The sequence below is a fragment of the Carcharhinus amblyrhynchos genome, chromosome 8 (genome assembly GCF_965287045.1).
Source record: "Carcharhinus amblyrhynchos chromosome 8, sCarAmb.v2.hapA, whole genome shotgun sequence".
In the NCBI taxonomy this organism is placed as follows: domain Eukaryota; kingdom Metazoa; phylum Chordata; class Chondrichthyes; order Carcharhiniformes; family Carcharhinidae; genus Carcharhinus; species Carcharhinus amblyrhynchos.
In genome coordinates, this window is record NC_137331.1 from 83,591,773 (window position 1) to 83,616,601 (window position 24,829).

The following is a 24,829-nucleotide window of genomic DNA, read 5'->3' on the forward strand; positions in this document are numbered from 1 at the left end:
ATTTTTCACATTACGCAAGCTCTTCGATGTTGGAAACGGTTTTGGGGGGGATGGAAGTAGCAGCAATGTGTTTAACTCAGAGGCCTGGCTGCAGCCACCTGCCTGGTTTCCCGCCCCGCGGTGTAACAACAGGAGGAGAATCACCTGCTGCGCGCGAGAATTGGAGCCGTCACGTGGCCGAGCCTGTGTTGTTACCATGGAGACAGACGCCCAGCCCCTCCTCCCAGCTTTGAACACAAACAGCAAACATGTCGATTCGTGCAGTCGCTCTGAGTGGCAGGGGCCAGGCAGGTCGGAGCCAGGGTAAGGGCTATGTTCACCTCTGCAGACAGCAATGTGTCAACCAGAGGTAGCAATATTCCGGGGGGAGCTCCCTGAACTTATAAAACTGCCTCTCTTATCCATCCTTTACCTTTATCTCACCCGATGCTTCTCCTGGCTCCTATTCACCCCAGTAAGAAGTCTGACAACACCAGGTTTCATCCTGCTGTTATTCACCCAATGCAATCTTTGTTACTCCTATCTTTCTCGCCCTGGGGCTATACTCTGGGTATTTCATCATCTCTTAGGATCCAGCTTTGCAGAAAAAAAACTTTTCTGAAAATTATCACAATGTATAGGGGAGGGCATTGCTTTTTCAAGGAGGGCTGATGGGCTAATTCACCTTCCATTCCGTATGATTCCACCATAAATAAACCTGTATAATTATTCACATCGGGGTTCACGCGTTTCTCTCCTGGCAAGTCCTCCGGTTTGTTCTCACCTTAATTTAATTTTCTGCATCTGTCATACTATACCACTAAACTCATTGACCCATCTGGTTTGCATGCTTTGCTGGGATGACGATTGTTTCTTGGAAGGGGCGAACTTCGATTTCTACGCTAGCTGACCACATCCCAGCTTTACCTTTCCCACAATTTCAGCATTCTGTGCTGTCAAACTACCCGTCTGACATGGACTTGCAGCTGGCTGAGAATCGCCTGCAGGCGAAATTCAGAAAGATGAGACATGGTCATTTATGGTTCCCCGCAGAGAGGAAAAAAACCGTCTGGTTTCCCTGCCACTGAATCTGTCCCCCTCTTCGATTGCTCGCGCTGGAAAATAATTTTCGTGTCCTTCTTGATTAAGAAATAACAAGCTTCTTTCCCAAGATTGCATAATATAAAAGTAAAATACTGCCGATGCTGGAATCCAAAACAAAAGCAGAAAATGCTGGAAAATCTCAGCAGGTCTGACAGCATCTGTGGGGAGAGAATAGAGCCAACGTTTCTCATCTGTTTTGCCAAAGGGTCATCCAGACTCGAAAGTTGGTTCTATTCCCTCTCCACAGATGCTGTTGGACCTGCTGAGATTTTACAGTATTTTCTGTTTTGCCCCAAAACTTCATGTTTGAGTCCCTCCAATCAGATATCCACTCTGCTACAACACTTAAATGATATTATTATGAAAATGTACATGTGCTGCTGCATTGCTGTCAAGTGCTGTATCAGTCCAATAGCCATGATAGGGAGATGCAGCATTGGACTGGGATAAACACAGTAAGAAGCCTCACACCAAGTTAAAGTCCAACAGGTTTATTTGGTAGCAAATGCCACTAGCTTTCAGAGCTTTGCTTCTTCATCAGGTGAGTGGTAGATCTGTTCACAAACAGGGCATATAAAGACACAAACTCAATTTACAGAATAATGATTGGATCATTATATAATTATATATTAATGATTGGATCATTATTCCACAAATTGAGTTTGTGTCTTTATGTGCCCTGTTTGTGAACAGATCTCCCACTCACCTGATGAAGGAGCAGTGCTCTGAAAGCTAGTGGCATTTGCTACCAAATAGACCTGTTGGACTTCAACCTGGTGTTGTAAGACTTCTTACTGTCAGTCCAATAGCAACAGGGAAAATTTGCAAGAAATACATGTGATAATGTTCCAGAACTTTGAGGCTAAAAGTGTGATTATTTTTAACTTCTGGGAACCAAAAGACAAAAGTGGCAGTAGCAGATGTCTGCACACAAGATCCAAACAATTTTAGCAGATTTAATGTTGAATTAGATTGGGAAAAATCAACCCAAATTGGTGCCAGAGAGAGAAAAACAGTGCGAATTGTGCAAAAGCAAAATTGTCGTTGTCATAGCGCTGAATGCTGAGCTATAGCCCCTGATGAACTGGGGAACTGATGTTGTTTGCAGAGGTATTTGAGAAACTTAAACAAAAGTGCAGACCGATGTTCAATAGCTTTCAAAAAGTCATGAATGAAGAGGAAAGGGTTACCTACATCCTGTTATGGGCAGGAAGGAAAGGGTTAAATTTGTTTACTACCTGGGGGATGAATGAGATCAACAGTAAAGTCCCTGACAAAATTGATCATATTTGAACAAGATTGAAAAATGCAGCCAGAAAATGTCAATTCAGGGATGCAGATGAAAGGCTGATAGATTTGCTCATTTAGGATTGCGCAAACCCTAAAGTACGAAGAGATTTAATTAGACAGGACAATCTCACAAGGTTGCAGGACACGAGATAGCTGGAGAACATGAAGCCACAAGTAAATGCATGAAGGCACTGCCTACCCAAAAGGATAACCTTCAGTTAAGTCACAAGAAAGCCAGTAGGGGTGATGCACAGAAACAAAATAATGCACACCTGACAGTGAAAGATGTGCAGGAACTGTGGACAATCACATGAAGTCACAGACAGAAAGAAATGTCCTGCATAAAGATCAAACTGCAGAACTTGTGGAGAGACCAATCTGTGGAAAAAGAATTGCAGAGCAAGGAAAGATGGTGGTAAAGGAATTACCAGAGGCAGAACAACTGTGAAGGAGAAGGAAAAGAAACCAAAATATCCATAGCCTGGAAGATAACGATGAGAACACAATAGGCATCAAAACCATACAACAGCATGAAACGGCTGGATGTGACACTTCCCACAGAAAAGAAATTCACACAACAGCCATTCAAATCAGCAAGAAGATGAGAATTATGCTCACAACCCTCAATCTGAAATGGAAGCTTGATAGAGCATGGAGCAACATAATCCTGCCCAAACTACATCAGGCAATCTTTGCCCTGAATATTTGAAAGAAAATGATTACCCAGGGAAAGATGCTGTGAAACCAAGCAAAGTCATGCTAACAGTACACAGGGGAACTGAGATTCCACAGTTAGAAAGAACCCAAATCAGAGGGATACACAAAAGAACATGTTAACTGTGTACTCACTGACTTACATTGGCTCCTGGTCAAGCAATGCCTTCACATTAACATTTTCATCCTTATTTCCAAAACCCTCCATAGTTATCTCTGTAATCTCTAACCCTACAACGCTCTGATAAAATCTATGCTTCTCTAATTAGGGCCTTCTGTGCATTCCATGGACCCTAAGCACTGGAATTTTTTCCCTAAATCACTCTGCCTCTTGACCTCACTTTCTTCCTTTAGGATTCTCCTTTTTGGCTTGATATCAGACTTTGTTTTATAATGCTCCTCTGTGAAGTGTCAGGGGATGTTTATTATGTTAAAGATCTTATATAAATATAAGTTATTGTAAAACATATCCTATCCATTGCCAAGACTGTTTATAGCATTTCTTTACAGCATTTTTTTCTCTGTTTGTATCTCACTTGCAAAAATATTTATATATACTTTCATTACCTTTCACAGCGCGTATGGAGAGGTGGTCACAACACAGGCTCAGATTCCACAGGCAGGAACAGAGTGGGTGACTACCAGACAGAACAAGAGAGCTAGGCAGGCAGTGCAGGAATCTTCTGTGGCTGTTCCTCTGTAAAACAGATATACTATTGAGGGGAATTGTCTTTCTAGGGAAAACAGCAGCAGCCAAATTCGTTGCAACACAGTTGGTTCTGCTGTAGAGCGGAGGAGTACAAGGTGTGGGGATGCATTAGCTATAGGACATTCAATTGTAAGGGGAATAGATAGGCATTTCTGTGGTCACAACGAGACTCCAGGATGGTACGTTGCCTCCCTGGTGTTAGGGTCAAGGATGTCTCGGAGCGGCTGCAGGACATTCTGAAAGGGAAGGGTAAACAGCCAGTGGTCGTAGTACATGTTGGTACAACGACATAGGTAAAATAAAAGATGAGGTCCTGAAAGTAGAATATAGGGAGCTAGGAAGCAAGCTGAAAAGTAAGACCTCAAAGGCAGTGATTTCAGGATTACCACTTGTGCCATGTGCTAGTCAGCGTAGAAACAGCAGGATACAAAAGATGAATACATGGCTGAAAAGATTGTGTGAAGGGGAGGGTTTCAGATTCCTAGGACTGGGAAACATTACTGAAAGGAAAGTCAGTGGGCAGGCAATGACAGGCATCTAGAGCAGGTGGGACCTGTACAAACTGAATGGATTACACCTGGCCAGGATTGGGACTTATGTTTTTGGGGAGTACTTGCTAGAGTGGTTGGGTGGTTGGGGAGTGTTTAAGCTAATATGGCAGGGGGAATGGAAATCGTTGCAAGGATTCAGAACAGGGAGAATTAAGAACAAGAGGAAAAGATAGTATGGCGAATAAGGAGAGTGATGGGCAGAGAAATCAAGGGCCCGAGTCAAATAAGGACCAAGTAAAAAATAATAGGAAAGGAAAAAGGAATGTTAAAAGTGCCCACTTCAGATTTTGTACCTGAATGCTCAGAGCATTTGAAACGAAGTGGATGAATTAGTTGCAGAGATAGATGTAAAGGGATGTTATATAGTTGGCATTACGGAGATGTAGCTTCGAGGCGAGCAAGGATGGGAACTAAACATTGAGGGCTATTCAGTGTTTAGGAAGGATAAGACGGAAAGGAAAAGGTGGTGGAGTTGCATTGTTGATTAAAGATGATATTGATACAATATTGAAGAAAGATAATTAGTATAGATGATGTGAAATCTATGGGTCGAGTTAAGAAACAACAAAGAGCAAAAAACATTGGTGGGGCTGGTACAGGCTACCAAACTGTCGTGATCATGTTGGGAAAATCATTAGACAGGAAATCAGATATGCATGTGTTAAAGGAACATCTGTGATTGTGGATGACTTTAATCTGCATATAAATTGGGAGAGTCATAGTACAATAGAGGAGGAATTTCCGGAGTGCAAACGGGATGGTTTTCTGGAGCAATATGTTGAGGAACCAACAAGGGAGCAGGCTGCCTTGGACTGGGTGTTATGCAATGAGAAAGGATTAGTTGCAATCTAGTTGTGAGAGAACCCTTAGGATGTGTAACCATAATATGGTAAAATTCTTTGTCAAGGTGGACAATGATGTAATTGATTCTGAGATTAGGATCCTGAATTTCAATAAGGGTAATTCTCAAGGTATGAAACATGAATTGGCCAAGATGGACTGGGAAACATTACTGAAATAAAAACAGTGGGCAGGCAATGGCAGGCATTTAAAGAATGAATAGGTGAATCCCAGAAGTTGTTTATTCCTGTTTGGTGCAAGCATGGTAAGGGAATTGTGGCCAAATATTGGCTTACAAGGGAAATAAGAGATAGTGTCTGATTCAAAGAAGAAGTATACAAATTGACAAGAAAAGTTAATAAGCCTGAGGATTGGGAGCAGTTTAAAGTTCAGCAAAGGAGGACCAAGGGATTGATTAAGAAGGGAAAAATCGAGCATGAAAGTAAGTTAGCGGGCACATAAAAACTGACTGTAAAAGTTTCTATCGATATGTAAAGAGAAAAAGATTGACATGAATGTGGACTCCTATAGTCAGAAATGGGAGAGTTCTTAATGGGGAATAAAAAAATGCCTGAAGAATTAAATTTGTTCTTTGCTTCAGTCTTCACATAGGAAGATGTGAATAATGTACCAGAAGTGCTAAGAGAAACATGTTTTAGTGAGGAGTTCAAGGAAATCTGCATTAATAGAGAAATGTTTTGGGGAAATTGATGGGACTGAAGGTGGATAAATCTTCATGTCCTAATAATCTATATCCCAGAATATTTAAGGAAAAGACCCTAGAAATAGTAGATCCATTGATGGTTATTTTCCAAAATTCTTTGGATTCTGGAATAGTTCCCACAGATTGGAGTGTAACTAATGTAAGCCCAGTATTGAGAAAAAGAGGTAGAGAGAAAACAGGAAACTATAGACCACTGAGCCTAACGGCTGGACAGGGGAAATTGCTAAAGTCCATTATCAAGCTTTTCATAACTTGGCATTTGGAAGGCAGAATTAGGAGAGAAACGGTGCTGGGAAAATTGATGGGATTCAAAGTGGATAAATCCCCAGGGCCTGATATTTACATCCCAGAGTAGTTAAGGAAGTGGCTCTAGATATAGTGGATGCATTGGTGGTCATCTTCCAGGATTCTAAAGGCTCTGGAACAGTCCCTGCAGATTGGAGGGTAGCTAATGTCACTCCAATATTCAAAAAGGGAGGTCGAGAGAAAACAGGGAATTATAGACCAATAAGCCTATCATTGGTAGTGGGGAAAATTCTCAAATCCATTATCAAGGACTTTATAGATAGCATTTAGAAAACAGTGGCAGGATTAGACAGAATCAGCATGAATTTATGAAAGGGAAATCATGCTTGACATATCTGTTGGAATTCTTGGAAGATGTAACTAGTAGAGTTGACATGGGAGAACCGGTCAATGTTGTCCACTTGGAATTTCAGAAAGTGTTTGACAAAGTCCCGCAAAAGAGATTATCGTGCAAGATTAAAGCACACGGGAATGGGGGAAGTGTATTGCAATGGATCGAACAATCTGAGGTCCCTACCTGCTTCAAGAAGACAACCCATCATCCTGGTCCCTAAGAGAAATCAAGCAGCATGCCTTAATGACTATCAGCCGATGGCTCTGACATCCATTATTATGATGTGTTTTGAAAGGTTAGTCATGGCGCGAATCAATTCCAGCTTCCCGGACTATCTGGATCCAACAGAGTTTGCCTACCACAGCAACAGGTCCACAGCGGATGCCATTTCTCTGGCCCTGCATTCAACCCTAGAACACCTCGATAACAAGGACCCTGATGTCAGACTCCTATTTATTGACTACAGCACAGCCTTTAACACTATTATTCCCATGAAACTCATCTCCAAACTCCGTGGCCTGGGCCTCGGTATTTCCCTCTGTGACTGGATCCTGAACTTCCTAACTCTCAGACCACAATCAGTAAATATAGGCAACAAACCTCCTCCAGGATCATCCTCAACACTGGTACCCCACAAGGCTGTGTTCTCAGCCTCTACTATACTCCATATACACCTATGACTGTGTGGCCAAATTCCTCTCGAGTTCGATTTTCAGGTTTGCTGACGACACCACTGTAGTGGGTTGGATCTCAAACAATGATGAGACAGAGCACAGGAATGAGATAGAGAATCTGGTGAACTAGTGCAGTGACAATAATCTCTCCCTCAATGTCAACAAAATGAAAGAGATTGTCATTGATTTTAGGAAGTGTAAAGAAGAACATGCCCCTGTCTACGTCAACTGGGATTAAGTAGAAAGGGTCAAGAACTTCAAGTTTTTATGTGTCCAGATCACCAACAACCTGTCCTGGTCCTCCCCATGCTGACACTATAGTTAAGAAAGCCCGCCAATGCCTCTACTTTCTCAGAAGAGTAAGAAAATTTGGCATGTCTCTAACTTCTTTAGCTGCGTCATAGAAGGCAGTCTTTCTGGTTGTACCACAGTGTGGTATGGTTCCTGATCTGCTGAAGACTGCGAGGAACGACAAAAGATCGTGAATATAATCCAATCCATCACGCAAACCATGATAAGATATGCTTATCATAAGATATATTCTTGCTCTCGAGAATGCAGCGAAGATTTACCAGGCTGATTCCAGGATGGCAGGACTGAGGAGAGATTAATTAGGTTAGGATTGTTTTCGCTGGATGATCAGACGAATGAGGGGGGATCTCATAGAGACTTATAAAATTATAACAGGACTACACAAAGTGGATGCAGGGTGGATATTCTCAATGGTGGGGGAGTCCAGAACCAGGGGTCACTGTCTGAGGATTCAGGGTAGACCATTTAAGACGGAGGTGAGGAGACATTTCTTCACCCAATGAGTGGTGAGTTTGTGGAACTCATTACCACAAGAAGTAGTTAATGCCAAAACATTGAATATATTCAAGAGGCAACTAGATATAGCACGGGCAAACGGGATCAAAGATTGTGGGGAAAAAGCAGGATCAGGTTACTGATCGTAATGAATGGCACAGCAGGCTCAAAGGGCCAAATGGCCTCCTCCTGCTCCTATCTTCTATGTGTCTATATTCCTATGTATAATCAGACATTAGTTTACAGCATTAGTTTACAAAATGGAAATTATGCTTGACGAATCTATTGGAATTTTTTGAGGATATATTTAGTAGAGTTGACCATGGAGAACTAGTGGATGTGGGGTTTATTTAGTCTTTCAGAAGGCCTTCGAGAACGTCTCACATTACAGTCTGCAATGTAAAGTTAAAGCACATGGGATTGCAGTTAATGTCTTGAGATGGATAGAACATTGGCTAGCAGATAGGAAGCAAAGAGTTGGCTTAAATTGTTTTTTTCTGATTGGCAATCAGTGAATAATTGGGTTCCGCATGGACCTGTGCTAAGACTGCAACTGTTCACATTATATATTAATGGTTTGGAAGAGGGAACTGAATGTGTTATCTCCAAATTTGCAGATGATACAAAGTTGGGTGGGAGGGTGAGCTGTGAGGAGGATGCAAAGATGCTTCAGTGTGATTTGGATTGGCTGAGTGTGAGGGTACGTGCATGGCAGTTGCAGTTTAATATGAATAAATTTGAGGTTATCCACTTTGGTAGCAACAATAAGAAAACAGATTATTACTTGAATGGGTATAAATTAAGAGAGGTGGATACTCAATGAGACCTTGGAGTCCTCGTGCATCAGACGCTGAAAGTAAGTGGGGGTAGTAAAGAAGGCAATTGGTATGTTGGCCTTCATAGTGAGAGGATTTGAGTATAGGGATGTTTTGCTGCAATTGTATGGGGCGTTGGTGTGGCCACATCTGGAGTATTGTGTGCAGTTTTGATATCCTTTTGCGGAGGAAGGATGTTCTTACTATAGAGGGACTACAGAGAAGGTTTACCAGGCTGATCCCTGGGATGGCAGATCTTTCATATGAGAAGGCTTCAAGTCAGTTAGGATTATATTCATTGGAGTTTAGAAAAATGAGAGGGGATCTCATAGAAACTTTTAAAATTCTAACAGGATTAGACAGGGTAGATTTAGAAAGAATGTTCCCAATGGTGAGGGAGTCCAGAATTAGGGGTCATTGTTTGAGGATAAGGGGCAAACCTTTTAGAACTGAGGTGGAGAGAAATTTCTTCACCCAGAGGGCGGTGACTGTGTGGAATTCACTACCACAGGATGTGGTTGAGGCCAAAACATTGTCTGATTTCAAGAAGGAATTAGATCTAGCTCTTGGGGCTAAAGAAATCAAGGGATATGGGGCGAAGGGGGGAATCTGGATATTGAATTCAAAGATCAGCATGATCAAAATGAATGGCGGAGGTTGTCCCTCATTTTCAGGCTCTCAGTCCCTGATTGAAGGAGGAGGTGCTGAAAGCCACCTCTGCGGCCTTGCTTCTGACCACCCTATCCCCTCCTCCCCACCTTACTCCCACACATTCTGCTTTCACTCACATTTAGACTCGGGTTAACAATTCTATCATTGCTCCCAGTAGCACTGATAGCAATGAGATCTGCCAGCCTCTGATTGTCAGGCAGTTATTGGTGTGCAGGACCTCTGACACCATGGTCCTGAATCCCAGAGAAGGCCGAATGGTGGCTACTTACATACCTGAAGGACACTAAATCTCATCGAGCCTCACTCATGGAACTGATGGGCATTCCCTGCTGGTTCTCTGACCAGTAGGTGAGAGAACCCGTTGGGGCTGGCTAAATCCAGCTCATTATCTTTGTTTCTCGTCCATGGATGCTGCCAGATCTACTTCAGGCATTTTCTGTTTATATTCATAAAATTTCAGTTTTCCTTTATAAAATACCTGTTGATTATTATTTGGTAATTATTAGAGCAAAATCTATTTCAGCATTTCCTATTTGTTCAAAGCTTTTGGCACTGGTGTTTCTGCCAGTTTTCTTACATATTGACTGGGTAAGCATTTTCAGCTTATTAGTTCCTGCTGTGGTTTCTCTTTCAATTAGGCATAAACACACATTTTCATCAATGGTGATTAAATCCCATATGCCTTTCTTTCAGAAATTGTTCTCAGTTGCCAAGCAACCTGCTCAAAAATACTCCCTCACCCTTTACACACAAAACAGGTTAATTTTGATGCCAAATATTGATCTAATCCTGTCCATGGTATAATTTACCTTCTGTATGTGGACTGGGTGTCTTACCTTTTTGACCAAGTTTTCCAAGCGTCTTTGCTATTGGAATTATTGCAATATTACTCAATCATTTCCAAAGCTTACAGCAATGCTGCTTCGTGAGTACTAAGGAAATCTCTGAAAGATTGCTTTATGAGTTCCTGACACAAATTAGGATTCATGGAAACTGAAAACTTGACTTTAATACCTCACTAGTAAATGTGTGCAGTTGTTGCTGTGACCCTGTCTGCACTTAATAGTTCAAATATGTCATTTACAATGACATGTAGATTATTTAACAGGGCATTAATTGTGCAAGATGTTTTCAAGCAAGTGCTACTTTTAACTTTTCTTCCCTTCTAGGAATGCAGTATTTTTTGGGAATTGATTATAATAATTTGGAGAAGTTATGCAACATCTGTGGTCTACGGAGCAGGTATCACTCAAAATAATAAAACTGAATTGATTTGTTTTTTTGAGCTTCTTACAGCTTTTACAGGCAGGATTAAGAATTGTCATCAATGACTCTGAAAGCTGCTGTTGCCAATGAAACTGAAGAATGAGTAAATAAATCAATTCCTGCCCCCTTTCAAAAAACACCCAAATTCAAGCTCCCATATAACACTGATAGGCTTGCTAAAAATTATCCAAATAAGACATGTTTTCATGATGGATAACTCAAGCACTTAAAGTCACAGCTTTCTGGGTGGGGATTGAACACTGAACCATTTGAGTCATGAGGGCATTCAGTCTGAACTCATCTATTCATGACGGGATTAAATATCCTAACAATATACTAATGCTACTGAAACCGTCTTTCATATCTTTGTTACTGCTCGTTTTAGCTAATTCAGTGCTCTTCTGGCAGCCCTTCCATCTTACACCCTCCCGAAACAAGGGTTCATCTAAAATTGCACTGCCTATATTCTCACTCTTGCAAATCCTGCTCACTCATCTCCTCTAGTCTCACTGAGCTACATTGGCATTGTCTGGTAACATGTCAACTTTAAACTTTTCATTGTATCTTTAAGATCTCTCCAAGGCCTTGCCTCTCTATCTCTGTAACCTCCTCCAGCATCACAATCCTCCATGATATTTGTGGCCTTTTGTGCATCCCCAATTTTAATCATGTGGCCGTGCATTCAGCTGCTTCAGTCCGAAGCTCTGGAACTTCCTCTATTATTCTGTGCCTCTCCATCTCTCTCTCCTCTGTTCAGCTGCTCCTTAAAACCTAACTTTTTAGCCAAGCTTCTAGTTGGCTATTCTGGCATTCCTTGTGTATCAGGGACTGACAGTTAACTGCCAAGCATTGTTTGAAATTTAAACTGGCTGTTTGACCTTAATTGATAAAGAGAAATGAGTCTGCAAATGGCCGTCAGTCATTTTGTTAGTTGATACAGGCACAATGTATATATACATGCATGTGTACACGTTCTTTCTGTCTACAGAGAACTGGACCCTGTGTGTTAATTTATGTGGCTTCCAGTATATGCCACATTCTGAGCCTGACTGACAAATCTTAAATTGGTCCTCAGTAGAGGTTTTAGCATACTGATGATTACTTAGCAAATGTTGTCCAGTTGCAGACTCACATCGCATATTGAACACTGTTTGGAGTTTTTCATACATGTGTTGGTTGAGTACTGTCTGCACCTTCCCTGTAAAGAACAGCAGCTGGGGCATGCTGTTTGATATGACCCGCCAGTCTTTGGGACGTATGGCCCACATATCTCGCATCACAAAGGCAGTGAAGTTCATATACCACATTTAAATTTTGAACAATGATTGTCAGTTAACTGGTGCATTCTACACAGAAATGCCTCTATCAATCTACTTCTAAGGCAATCAGTACTTTCCTTTAAAGTTTAAACTGTTGTTTTCCCCTTGAGTTGGTTTTCTTGTGAAGTGTCCCGATGAGTGTAAGAAGAATATATCGGCCATGCCTTATTGTTTCAGCAATACTGTTCTGTACTACATAAGACAGTATATAAATAAATGCAAGTTGTTGTTACTGCTTTCTATGTCTTAGAGCTACTGTCCAATGAAAGACTCTTCTATAAATCGGCTCTAACAAGGTGACAGCTGAAGCCAATGTTCTTATGCTATCAAAGTTTATGCTGCTACTATCCTTTTCATTTGGTCACATTTGTTATGGTCTGAATTCTGATTGAGTGGTAATAAATCACCACTGGATTGCAGACTTTAATCTTGCCTGGACAAGATTCAAGGGCTGTTTTGATACTGTTGTGAGCTTGGTGAAGTTCCTGGCCCCCAGAAATCACAACATCTAAAAACATGTTTGAAGTATGTACTGCATGAGTTATCTTTTCTCTTTCACCATAAACCAAAATACTTTACTGGATATGTATTAAATGTCTGAATGTGAATGCATACATGAAGTGCTTAAGAAAACAATCAAAGTCACAATATTTGAAACAGCCTATCGATAACAATAGAAGGGCTGTGAAAAATGACAGCCTTCAAACTGAATCCACAGGACATGTAAGATTAAATACAACTGCTGAATCTGCCTATATATGATGAGAGCTACTCTCTCTATACCAGAAAATGCCAACTCTTGTCAAACAGTGCCAAAGTCCAACTGACTTAATGGTGGAATAGAATCTTAGTAATAACTACTGGACAAAAGTGGTCTGTTTGACCAATTCTTTTGACCAAATTTTGTCTCAAAAGACAATGGTATGCATCCTGGTGGTTAATTCAGTATTAAGCATTATCTGGTGGTTTTGTATTTAAAAATTAAATGTTGTACACTTCTCAAAAATTTCCTTTGAACTTAAACCGGCATATATATATAGCAGTCTAAATCTTCATTGCACTCAAAAGTAAACACAATTTTGATAATATGATGGGTTGAGGTACAAAAGGCTTCAGAATATTGAGCCTCATCAAAATATATACGAAGATGGCTGAGCAAACCTGGAGTGATCCATGACAGGTGTTGACTCACTATTTCCCATTTTATTTTTCTTTGAAGTCTGGGAAATCCTGGATGGAAATGTAGTCATGATATAATAACATATGTCTAAGTAACAGATTTGGAGGGAGAAGCCTAACCTTGTGCCGAAGATATACGTTGGACTGTAAATAAACAATAATAGTCTTGAGTAGTTTCCTTATGGAAAATAGACAAGCTCAAAGAATTCCATCTAGACTCCAAACACATGACAAAATGTGGTGACAGTGGATAGTGAGTAAAAAAACCTAGAAAAGCCCCATGAAAAGATTACAAACCTGATATGTTTGCAGATCCTTGAAAGAGGGATGAATAGAATGGATTGAAGACTCACCAAAAATGTCACAGTATCACAGGTGCAGCAGATGCAAGCTATGACACTGACCTAGACTACAAAATACAGTGAATACAGATCACAATCAACAAGCAACACCAGAGAAGCAACAACTATCTTAAGACTTGGTTCAAGCATTGAATCTATACTGCCACTCCCACAGTCTATCCAAAGTGCCAAAGACTTGCACAAGCTAAGCACTGTAACAACTGGAGAAAAAGATATAAGCATTATCTGGTGGTTTTGTATTTAAAAAAGGAGTCTTGGGCTCATGCTTGCAGATTGAATGATGGTGTTCTGCAAAGCAGTCACCAGTCTTTGTTTAGTCTTTCCAATGTGGAGGAGATCTCGGTTGAAGATACAAATACAGTATATTAAATTGAAGGAGGTGCAAGTGAAGTGCTGCTTCAGTTGAAAGGATTCAATCCTTGAACTTGTTCATTAAAAGCAGAAATATTCTCAGATAAATGTTTGGGAACTGGATGGGGTTCTTTCGGCTTGCCTATCTTGCATATGGAGGTCATTCAAGAGTGTAGTTTGTTCAAACAGTTATTTACTATTTACAGCTCAATGTGCATGTTAGGAACTCCATGCAAAGTTGCTCCATGCTCCTGGTTTTCAAAAAAAACAAACAAGTAGATAAGTATTTTAGTCTGTGCAGTTGGAGCTATTGCCAAAGGTATGACAGAGAGGTAGGGAACTGATGAAAGTTCAAGCTCTTACATTGAAGTCCTCAAGGCATTTGATTTGTATTTCAGTGCTCACAAAAATTTAATTATAGATTGTACAAAATTCAACAAGGACCAGATGAAAACTTGGATTTGTTCATCAGTGATTAATACAGGCTGACAGAAAACTATAACTGTGGAATATTGAGAGATGGATTGATTTCATAATAGCGTAATAGTTGGGGTCTACATGAAGCTCTATCAGATCTCTTACAAACAAGGGGAAAATCAAACTTTAATTAAGGCAGTACAAATTGGGTTAATTAATTGGTTTAATTAAGGCAAACTGGGTTCAGAAAGCAAATTAGTGTGTTCATTCATGGGGAAAGTGAGCCCCCCCCCCCCAACTGCCAATAGGAAACCAATATGTAAGCCAAAGCAGTGAAAAGGGCACCAAAACAGAAGCTCATGAAAATGGGGGAAAAATGCCGTCTTGAAATGGTCTTGGTGTGGTGGGATAAACTTACGCAAGTAGAAAGAATGCCCAACACAGAGAGTAGGGTGCCACAAGTGTGGAAAAATAGGGTATTTTAAAATTGTCTGCTGATCGAAAGCACAGTCTGCAAAAAAAATAAGAAAAATATTAGGCCAAACCACAGCCAAGATGTAGAAGAACCACAGAAAGAGAAAATAACTTTCTGATGAGAACTACATGAAACAGAAAATAAATACTGGAACAGTTGAAGTGGATGGATGCCCTACAGAATTTAAAAATTAGAAGGAGGGGGTGGGGGCAGTTGCTTCAGTCTTATTCAATGAAGTCAAGTGACTTGAGCAACATTGCACTGTAACCATTATTCATCCAGTTACAAGGTTCACATGGAATTACACTGAAAATCATAGGACAACACCTGGCAAAATTAAAATACAAAGATCAAGAAATCATTGAATGCTTGCATGTCAAATAAAATCAAGAATCATTGTTATTAAGCAGAAAGGCATGCATACAATTGAAGCTGATCTATAATTTCTATTGATGAAGTTGCTCACAAGCAGTATAGTAGCACATTCAGCAATGAGTTTCAAGCATTATTTTCAGGCTATGAAAAACTCAAGACGTAATGTTTTGTTTCCCTAAGAGCTAATGCCAAACCAACTTGCCTCTGCACATTGAAAACAGCTACTCACAAACTTTGGACAAGTCAAAGATGGAATTGAGCACATGCTATCGCAGGGATTATCTCTTCAGTAACCAAACTGTCAAAGTGGTGTTCTGGAATGGTCACTGTCCCAAAGCCTAATGACTCAATGAGAATCTGCATGACTTGATTCAACTAAACAGATCAGTGGATTGTGGGATCCACCTGATGGCATCAGTGCACGAGAGTCATGCCATTCACCAAATTAGTTACCAACGACATATTTACATAGCTGCATAAAAGCATGCAGGGGTGTAACCTGAAGGGTTAATATCAGAGGCATCTGATACTGATGTACCATGATGTAATGCCACATGACTAAGTAATGAAGATCTGGACCGAGGAGAAGTCCAACCTTGCATGGAGTTCCTAACATGTATATTGAGCTGTAAATAGTAAATAATTGTTTGAACGACCTCCTTATGCAAGATAGACAAGCAGAAAGAACCCCATCAGATCCCAAACATTTATACGAGAATATTTCTGCTTTTAATGAACAAGTTCAAGGATTGAATCCTTTCAACTGAAGCAGCACTTCACTTGCACCTCCTTCAATTTGATATACTGTATTTGCATCTTCAAATTAAGTCTCCTCATTTGAAGGACTAAGCAAAGAGTGGTGACTACTTTGCAGAACACCATCACTCAGTCTATAAGCATGAGCCCAACCTTTCTGTTGCTCGCTTACCATTTCATCTCATTATTTTGCTGTAAAGCCCACATGTCCATCCTTGGCTGTCAGCAATGTCGCAGCATAGCTCAATGCAAACTGCATTTTCCAATGAGGCACATTACAGCCTTTTGGACTCAACACGAGTTCAACAACTTTGGACAGTGAACTTTGTCCCCCATGTTAGACTATAATACCATGCGATTTAGGAGCAGAAGTAGGCCATTTGGCCCATTGACTCTGCTCTGTCATTCAATGAAATCTTGACTGATCTGATATGATAATCCTCAATTCCGTTTTCCATGTTTATTCCCATAACCCTTGATTCCTTACTGATTGAAAAGCTGCCTGTCTCAATGATCCAGTCTCCACAGCTCTCTGCAGTAAATATTTCCACAGATTCATTACCTTCTTAGAGAAGAAATTCTCCAGATCTCTGTCTTAAATGGGTGACCCCTTTCTCTGTAATTATGCCCTCTGTGCCTAGACTGTCCCACAAGGAGTAACAATCTCCTAGCATCTACCTTGTAAAGTTCCCTGAGAATCCTATGTGTCTCAATAGGGTCACCTCTCATTCTTTTAAACTTCCATGAGTGTAGGCCCAACGTCCCCTCACAAAAAAAGTCCCTCCATACCTGGATCAACCTAATGAACCTTCTCTAGACTGCCTCCAGCATATCTTTCCTTAGATAAGGGAACCAAAATGGTTCAGTTTTCCATATGTGGTTTAACTAGTGCATTGCATAGCTTTAACAAGACTTCTCTATTTTTATGCTCCATTCCTTTTGAAATAAAGGCCAATTTTCCATTTATCTTCCCTATTACCTGCTGAACTTGTCTGTTAGCTTTTTGTGATTTATGCATGAGGACTCCAAATTACTCTAAGCCTCACTTTCTGTAGTCTTTCTCCATTTAAATAATCAGCTCCTTTAATCTTTCTACTAATGTGCACAACTTTACATTTTCCTACATTATATCCCACCTGCCATGTTTTGCTCTCTCAACCTGCCTTCATCCCTCTATAGACGTATTTGTGTCATCCATTCTACCTACTTTCCTACCTATTGTTTAGTCATGTACAAACTTGGCATCAGTAAATTAATTTCCCTTATCCAAGCCATTAATGTGTATTGTGGCTCCAGCATTGATCTTTGTGGCACTCCACTAGTTACATGTTGCCTTTCTGAAATTTCTCGTCTTATCACAGCTCCCTTTCCTATTCATTAATCCAGGCCAACATGGACATTACACCCAACATCATAGGCTCTTTTTCTTAAATTTAGTCTTTTGTGTGGTACCATATCGAATGCTTTTTGGAAACCCAAGAATATTACATATACTAGTTCCCTTTTATTGATCTTGCTGTTACCACCTCAAACAAGTCAAATAAGTTTGCTTGGCATGATTTTCCCTTTATGAAGCCTTGCTGACTCTCCTTGATTATATTATGTATTTCATAAATGCTCTGCTATTACATCCTTTATAATGGACTCAAACATTTTCCCAATGATAGATATTAAGTTAACTGATCTATAGTTACCTGCTTTCTGTTTCCCTCCCTCTTTGAGTGTTATATTGATAGTTTTCCAATCCTCTGAGTCTTTTCCAGAATTTAAGGATTCTTAGAAGATTACTACCAGTGCATCCATTATCTCGATGGTTACTTCCTTTAATATCCTAGGATGCAATCCATCAGATTCAGGGGATTTATCGAGCTTTAGTTCCATTAGTTTTCCGAAAACCTGCTATTTTGTTTATTTCCTCCTCCCTTTTGCCCTTTGATTATTTGGTATTTTTGAAACGCTAATGGTCTGTTTTCGGTGAAGATTGATGCAAAGTATTTAACTCATCTATCATTTCCTAGTTCACCATTGTTATTTCCGCAGTCTCATTCCCTGAGAGACATATGTTTACTTTGGCGTCTCACTTCCTTTTCATATATTTAAAGAAGCTCTCACTTTGTGTTTTATATTACTCGCTAACTCAACTGCATAGTTTATATACTCCCCTTTTATTATTTCTTTGATCATCTTTTATTGGCTTTTGAAACTTTCTCAATCCTCTGTTTTACTGTTAATTTTTACCACACTATTTTTTTTCTTTATGTACTGCCTTTTTTATCATCTGACTATTCACCATCCTACCATATAGCTACTGTTAGGATGCCTATAGGTTACTCCCACCAGTGTCTTCTTCCCTTTTATTTCTTATTTTCATTCCATGGATTCTACATCATCTGACCCGAGATCATTTCTTGCTATTGTACTTATTCCATCTCATTCTAACAAAACTACCTCACTACCATTTACTTTCTGCCTGTCCTTATGATCAGCTACATACACCTGAATATATAGTCCTCAGCTTTGATCTCCTTATGTACACACCTCTATAATACACATTAACCTCAATTTGTGCCTTAATTCTTTTGTGCTGAATGCTGTGTATTTAAGTAAAGAGCCACTATCAGCACCTTCATTAGTCTTTAATGCTACCATTGACCTTGTCTCTTGTGTTCATGGTATTTGTCAATGTCTCCTTAGCTCCTACCTATTCCTGACCTATTCTGCTCCACCTTCTCTCCAAGTATATAATCCATCACATCCCTACCCTTCTTCAGCTCTGAAGAAGCTTCATACAAACTCAAAACATTGACTTTGTTTCTCTTTCTGCAGATTCTGCCAGACCTGTTGAGTTATCCAATGTTTTCTGTTTTCACATCTGAATTTTAGCATCCACGCACAGTATTTTACTTTTATCTTAGTTGGATCCTAACTCTGGTTCACACCAGGCAGTGATGTGTATCACAGCCAGCACTGTGGTAGCTGCGTGTGTTGAGAATGTTATTCAAGAGTCAGGTCTGGTGATGATCAGATCCATCTGGTATCAATGCCCTGAACTTGGATGTTCCAAAGATGTTAGTTACACAAAGTGATAGTAGCAAGCTCAAGTGACCTTTGTACATTTTCATTTATCTTTCCCAGGCCATGATGTCTGAGGCAAGAGGGCCATAAATCATGATTTGCACCCACACTTATGTTGAAATCCCACAGCAGGAATTCTGCTGATAGGAATGTCAATTTCCTTTGTAGAACTGGTCTTTTGCCTCTGTAGTGTAACACAGTGTAGGAGCATAGATATTGATGAGGTTAACTGGCTCTACTTGAGTTGAGGGGCAGATGGAGTGAATATATTCAGATTCATTCATAGAATCATAGAATCCCTACAGTGCAGAAGGAGGCCATTCGGCCCTTCGAGTTTGCACTGATTCTCTGACAGCGCATGTTACCCAGGCCAGACCCACCCCCTGCCTTATCACTATAACTCCGTGCGTTCATCCGCTGATTCCCCCAAACCTACACATCATGGGACGCCAAGGGGCAATTTATCATGGGCTATCCACCTAACATGCACATCTTTGGACATTTGTGAGAGGTTCTAACATTGAGAGCAGCAGTTTCCTGACAGTGAAACCTAAACCTTGCTCGTGCATTTCCTATGAACTCTTTCCCTGCCACATGAACATGCAGTGTTTTTATCTGTTAGTAACTCTGGGTAAGCCTGATCCCTTGCAGGAAAGCTATGTCAAAATTCAAACTATCAAGTTGCATGTTGATTACAGCTGCCTTGTGCCCCGCCAACCAACTGCAGATTCTCTGTTCATCCAATGCACATGATTCTGACATTCCAGCTTTCCAGTTAATTTGACATCTTTCTTTTTGTTCATTGTGTTTGTTTGTCCTGGTGTGATGGATTCTGTCCACTTTTGCACAGAAGACTCTAAGCTCCAAACACCCACTGAAGCAGATGGACCATGGCAAGTCAGGGAAATTTATTGTAGTTACGTTGGCCACCATCCTAGAGAAAGGAATTTGAAACCCAAGCAAAGTAATACAAGTTCAATTAAGGCAAGAAGATATGGGGAAACTCTTCTATTTCTAACTAAATAAGGTTGGTTGCTGTGATTGGTTTAACAATCAAAGCATTTTCTACCTCAGGGTTTCCTAAACTTTTTCAGTAGTGGATTTAAGCTCCCAAGACTACTGAAGGAACCCCTGAGAAATAACGGGCAAGATTCTTCGGCCTCCCAGCCATGTTTTTCCCACCGGCAGGAGGTGGCGTGTTGTTTGCTAGCGGTAAGATTCTCTGGTCCCACTGCTGTCGATGGGAATTCCCATTGATGTCACCCCACGGCAGCAGGAAGCCTGTGAGCAGTTTAATGTAAATCTGCTTGTGACACTAATAAATAAACTTTAAACACACACGCACACACACAAACGCACTCTCTCACACACACACACACACATCCATCTTTGGGTTGGCATTGGGTGAATGAAGAGCTGTGGGGGCGGGGTGGCATAGGTTAGCATGGGAGTGTGTGGGGGTTGAGGGGGTGAGGACTGGAGGGTTTTTTCTGTTTTTTTTATTTCAATTATGTGCTAGAGCACAGAGTAAAAAGCCTGACAACACCAGGTTTTAGTCCAACCGATTTATTTGATAATAGATTCACAAGCTTTCGAGGTTTCCCTCCCCATTCACCTGACGAAGAGGGAAACCTCGAAAGCTTGTGAGTCTATTATCAAATAAATCGGTTGGACTAAAACCTGGTGTTGTCAGACTTTTTACTGTGTTTACGCCAGCATACCCACATCTAGAGCACAGAGACAGACATTCCACCCAGCCCGCTTCACACCTGGCACCATCTACATTGGGGTGGCAGGCCAAGTTTCTAATCGAGCTTGCCTACTGGAGGGGAGCGTCAAAAATTTGACCTGCAGGCAGCCATTTATAAAGATTGGGACTGGGATTCTTCCAAAAAAACCCTTTAAGTGCTGAATTCGTGTAAAAATGGGAGCAACTCCTGATTTTTTTTTTAAGCAGGATTTTCAAAATGAATCTCCCACACCCTCACACTGCAGAGTACCTCAGCAAGATTTGCGATGAAGATCTGGGGGCAGTGCCTACTCCTGCTCGAGAAGCCAGCAACATAACACTGAGCGGATCACTGTGCATGCATCGATTTGTCAGAGCGGAGATTGGCACATGCACAGTAACCCTGCACTGCTGGCCTCTTGATTGCTGGCCAGCCCCGCGACCCTGTGTCACTGGCTTGCTGAGCCTCCTACCTCCGATCGCTGGCCTCCTGGATGTCTCTGGGAAAGCCTTGATCCAACCCCGCCCCCCCCCCCCACCCCCCCACCTCTCCACCCCAATGGCCAGTCCCAATCAGCCCCTTTCCTCCCTCTTTCACTGATCCCTATGCAGAATAGCAGCAGGATCTGCCCCCTTGGCACTGCCCAACGCCTAGTTGGCAGTGCCAAGGTGCCCCTTGGGCATTGCCACTTTTCCTCTTGAGCAGTGCAAAGGGGCCAGGCTGACACTATCCAGGCCCCCACCCCCATCCCTGACATCCTGGAGAGCCTCCTTGGCCTCCCTTCACTCCAGAGGGTCGGGCCATCAGCTCCCTGTTTGTGGGGAACTGTTGTAAACCCCGCTGGAGTGAACCACTCCTGGCAAGTGGGCCCAGAGATTTCAGTCCCGGGCCTGCAAATGAGTCTTATATGGCGATTTCAATATTTAAATTAGCTCTGTGCCAGTTTCTGGTGTGGAACTGATGACGTCAGAAATCCGGACTCCAGACGCATGTGGAGGCTGTGGAACCCAGTGGGGAGCCTGCTAAGTAGCCTCTGTTGATGACTCCCAACCCGCTGTGTTGCTAGAAGAATCAAGCGGTCTGGGAGAATTGCCCCCTGATTTTCATTCCCAGTCAGTTGCCCTGGGAGTGAAAATCTGGGCCTCAGTTGCCCTTCCACTATCCTGCTCCAGTATTGCTTTAAATGTGTATGTTGATGTATTTAATTGCCCCATTTCCTAGAAGAATCTGAGGAGTTTGAATTCTTGTCTTGCTTTCCTTTAACCTTCTCTCTTCTTTGAGTGGAGCTATCTAAAGCATCCCATTACATTTGATATTGATTCTAAGGGGCCACTAGGGTTGGAGACTGTTTCAGCTTTTTGCATCTGGAAAATTGGACACTTTTATGAAAGAGATTTTCATTACCCATTACTGTAAATCCCAGTGTTCTGTCGTGGATATTTTTCAGTAGAGGCAGAATAAGGCATTAAGTGTGACATCGAGAAATACAAATGACTGGATGAAACTGAATGACAGTTTAATCTGCTTCCACTTGTTCACCAGACCCAATTATATAGGCTGGTGCTTGAACTGGAATTGTCTGTGGTTTGGTTCTCTACCCATGTCTAATTCAGGGACAGGAATACTTGAAGATGCTGTTAAAATGAATACATCTGACACTGAAGTTATGCTCAAAATGAGATCATTATTACTGCAATTCTCAGGGGAGCAACTGAATAAGCACTATTCTGGGACTGATCATTGATGTCAAGCATCATCTTAACTTTGTGAAAGTCTTCTTGTTGGTACGGACCCATTGAAACCATTTCGCGGATCCCTGCTTAAAGGAATGAAATTGGCCAATATATATTTCTAGCCTAGAGGATTGAGATTGACTTATAACCTGCCCTCTGAAATGAATTAGCAAGTTACACAACCGCTTTCATAAAAAGATGCCTTTACCGATACCTTCTCAAGGGGAATTCAAGATATGTGGTAAATGCAGGTCTTGCCAGTGATGCCCACAGCCCATGAATGAATAAAAAAATCTCTCTGCTCCTGCATAGTTCCTTGTTTCTCTCCATTTAGAAAATACTCTGTTATATCTTTCACAATTTCAAAGGCCACTCACTGGGTTCCATTCACACCACATTTAACCTTGCTAGAATCAACCCAGAATTTAAAATGAGATCTTCAGGCTCCACTTGTTGGGTCTGCCTAAAGCAGCGTTTGAATTCTACACCTTCTGACTCAGAGGTGGAATACTACAACTAAGCTAAAAGGATTTGCTTCAGAAAGCACTTGTATTTATAGAGCACCATTCATAACTCCAAGGAGTTCCAAAGCCCATTACAATGAACCAAGTAGCTAAGTCACTGCTTTAACACAAGCAACACAGCAAATTGGGCCTGGATTTTAATGTCTCGTCTGAAAAACAGCATCTGCAACAATGCAGCACTGCTGCCAAGGACTGAATGTTTGCCATGGAGGTGAGAAATAGGAGCTGGGTCTCTTTCTGTATTAGAAACCCATCCTCTGGTTCACAATTTCAGGGAGTGGACCTTTAATTGACATGGACAAGGGTTTCTGATACAATTAAAGCCACTGGTTGTGGAAATGGTACTGGTTCTGATGAAATGGGAGAACTATTTACGTACTTAGGCCAGCCATCACTGTTGCTGTGTTTGCCCTGAAGACAAAATCTATGATTTGTGCCGAAGCTTTCCATTGAACCCCAGGGAAATGGAGCCAAAGGCAATCATAAGGAAAATGGAAAAGGTCCTTTTTCTGGAGAGTGGAACGAGGAGGCCTCCTTGTCATACAACAGGGTAACAACATTCAACATCATATCACTTTGCCTTCAATTCCTCCTCCTCTCTCACGCCCAGTCCTCACCCAATGAGTTGATCCCTTTCAAGGACTCACTGTCTTAAAATTCCACATCTCTCTGGAGGATCATGTCATAGAGAGTACAGCAGACCACCATATTGACCAAGACTCTTGCAGGAGGGTATTGGAGGAAAACATCTGACTAGACTATGCACCATGCGTAGTGTTCTCTTGAGCCTGTGAAACTCCATTGCTTTTGAATCTGATGTCCAGCTTCAGTCACCTAGGTGATGCATCGGTGTGTGGCAGCCTGTGAGACCTTGCAGAGATCCACAGCGTACCTATGAAAAGATTCAGTGGCTTTGATTGTGACTGGCATTGAATGAAAATGATGAGTGATATGAGGTATGAGGTCCATACTGACAAGGGCACAGATGTCTGTCACCATCTGCCCGTAGAATTGCTGTCTCCTTTGGTGCAAGTTATGTGTCGTGCCAAGGGACCTTTGCCTCTGCCTACAGATCCTGTGTTCAGTGAAGTGCCTCTCTTTTGTGCCTCTTGTCCCTCTTCTGATCCTCTAGTGCAGGCAGCTGCTCTTAATCTCCAATGGGTTTGAATGGGTGCAGCACCCATTTCTAGCAACCTTACTGCTCAATTCGAGCATCCTTGTTCATTGCTTCAATATCCATGAAATGCCAGAAGGGGGATGAATCCTGGAACTGGCACAGTTTTTAATGCCAACTCCTTCCCTGACTGGCGATGTGCTGCTGCCACTTTTATTTCAAATGGGTGAACCATTTCACCTATGATTGGCACATAGACTTACATTTAGAAGGTTCACGTCTGCCTTCAGCTGGTCGGGGCAGGCAGCCAACAAACACAGGCATCATCCACCAAATTTAAAAAAACTTCAGAAAGGCAAGCTTTTATTAAGTCCTTAACTACCATAATTGGCCTCAACTGGAGCGTGGCAGGTTCACAGGCCCACATTTCAGACAATGAGAACGAAGGTGGACCATCACCGCCTCTGATTGAGCCTCGAAAATCTTTGCATCTGGAGTGGCAACTGACCTCAAAACCACTACCTCAGAGGAGGGAGAGTGCAACCACTAAGCTGCACTCAAATTATTTTTACGGCTTCCTGAGCATATAAATAAAGGTTGGAGTTTTACTGCCCCGTTGCAGCATGGTTGGGGC

General features: G+C 41.5%; 1 protein-coding gene across 1 annotated transcript in view; it reads left to right on the forward strand.

Moving 5' to 3' along the window:
- The first annotated feature begins 243 nt into the window (after positions 1–243).
- Positions 244–24,829, forward strand: part of cnbd1 (cyclic nucleotide binding domain containing 1) — a 131,504-nt gene continuing 106,918 nt past the window's right edge. The window contains exons 1-2 of the mRNA XM_080194954.1: positions 244–303; positions 10,689–10,761. Of these exons, the coding sequence (XP_080051080.1) occupies positions 249–303; positions 10,689–10,761 (128 nt within the window). The 5' untranslated portion in view covers positions 244–248. The remainder of the gene's footprint in view (positions 304–10,688; positions 10,762–24,829) is intronic.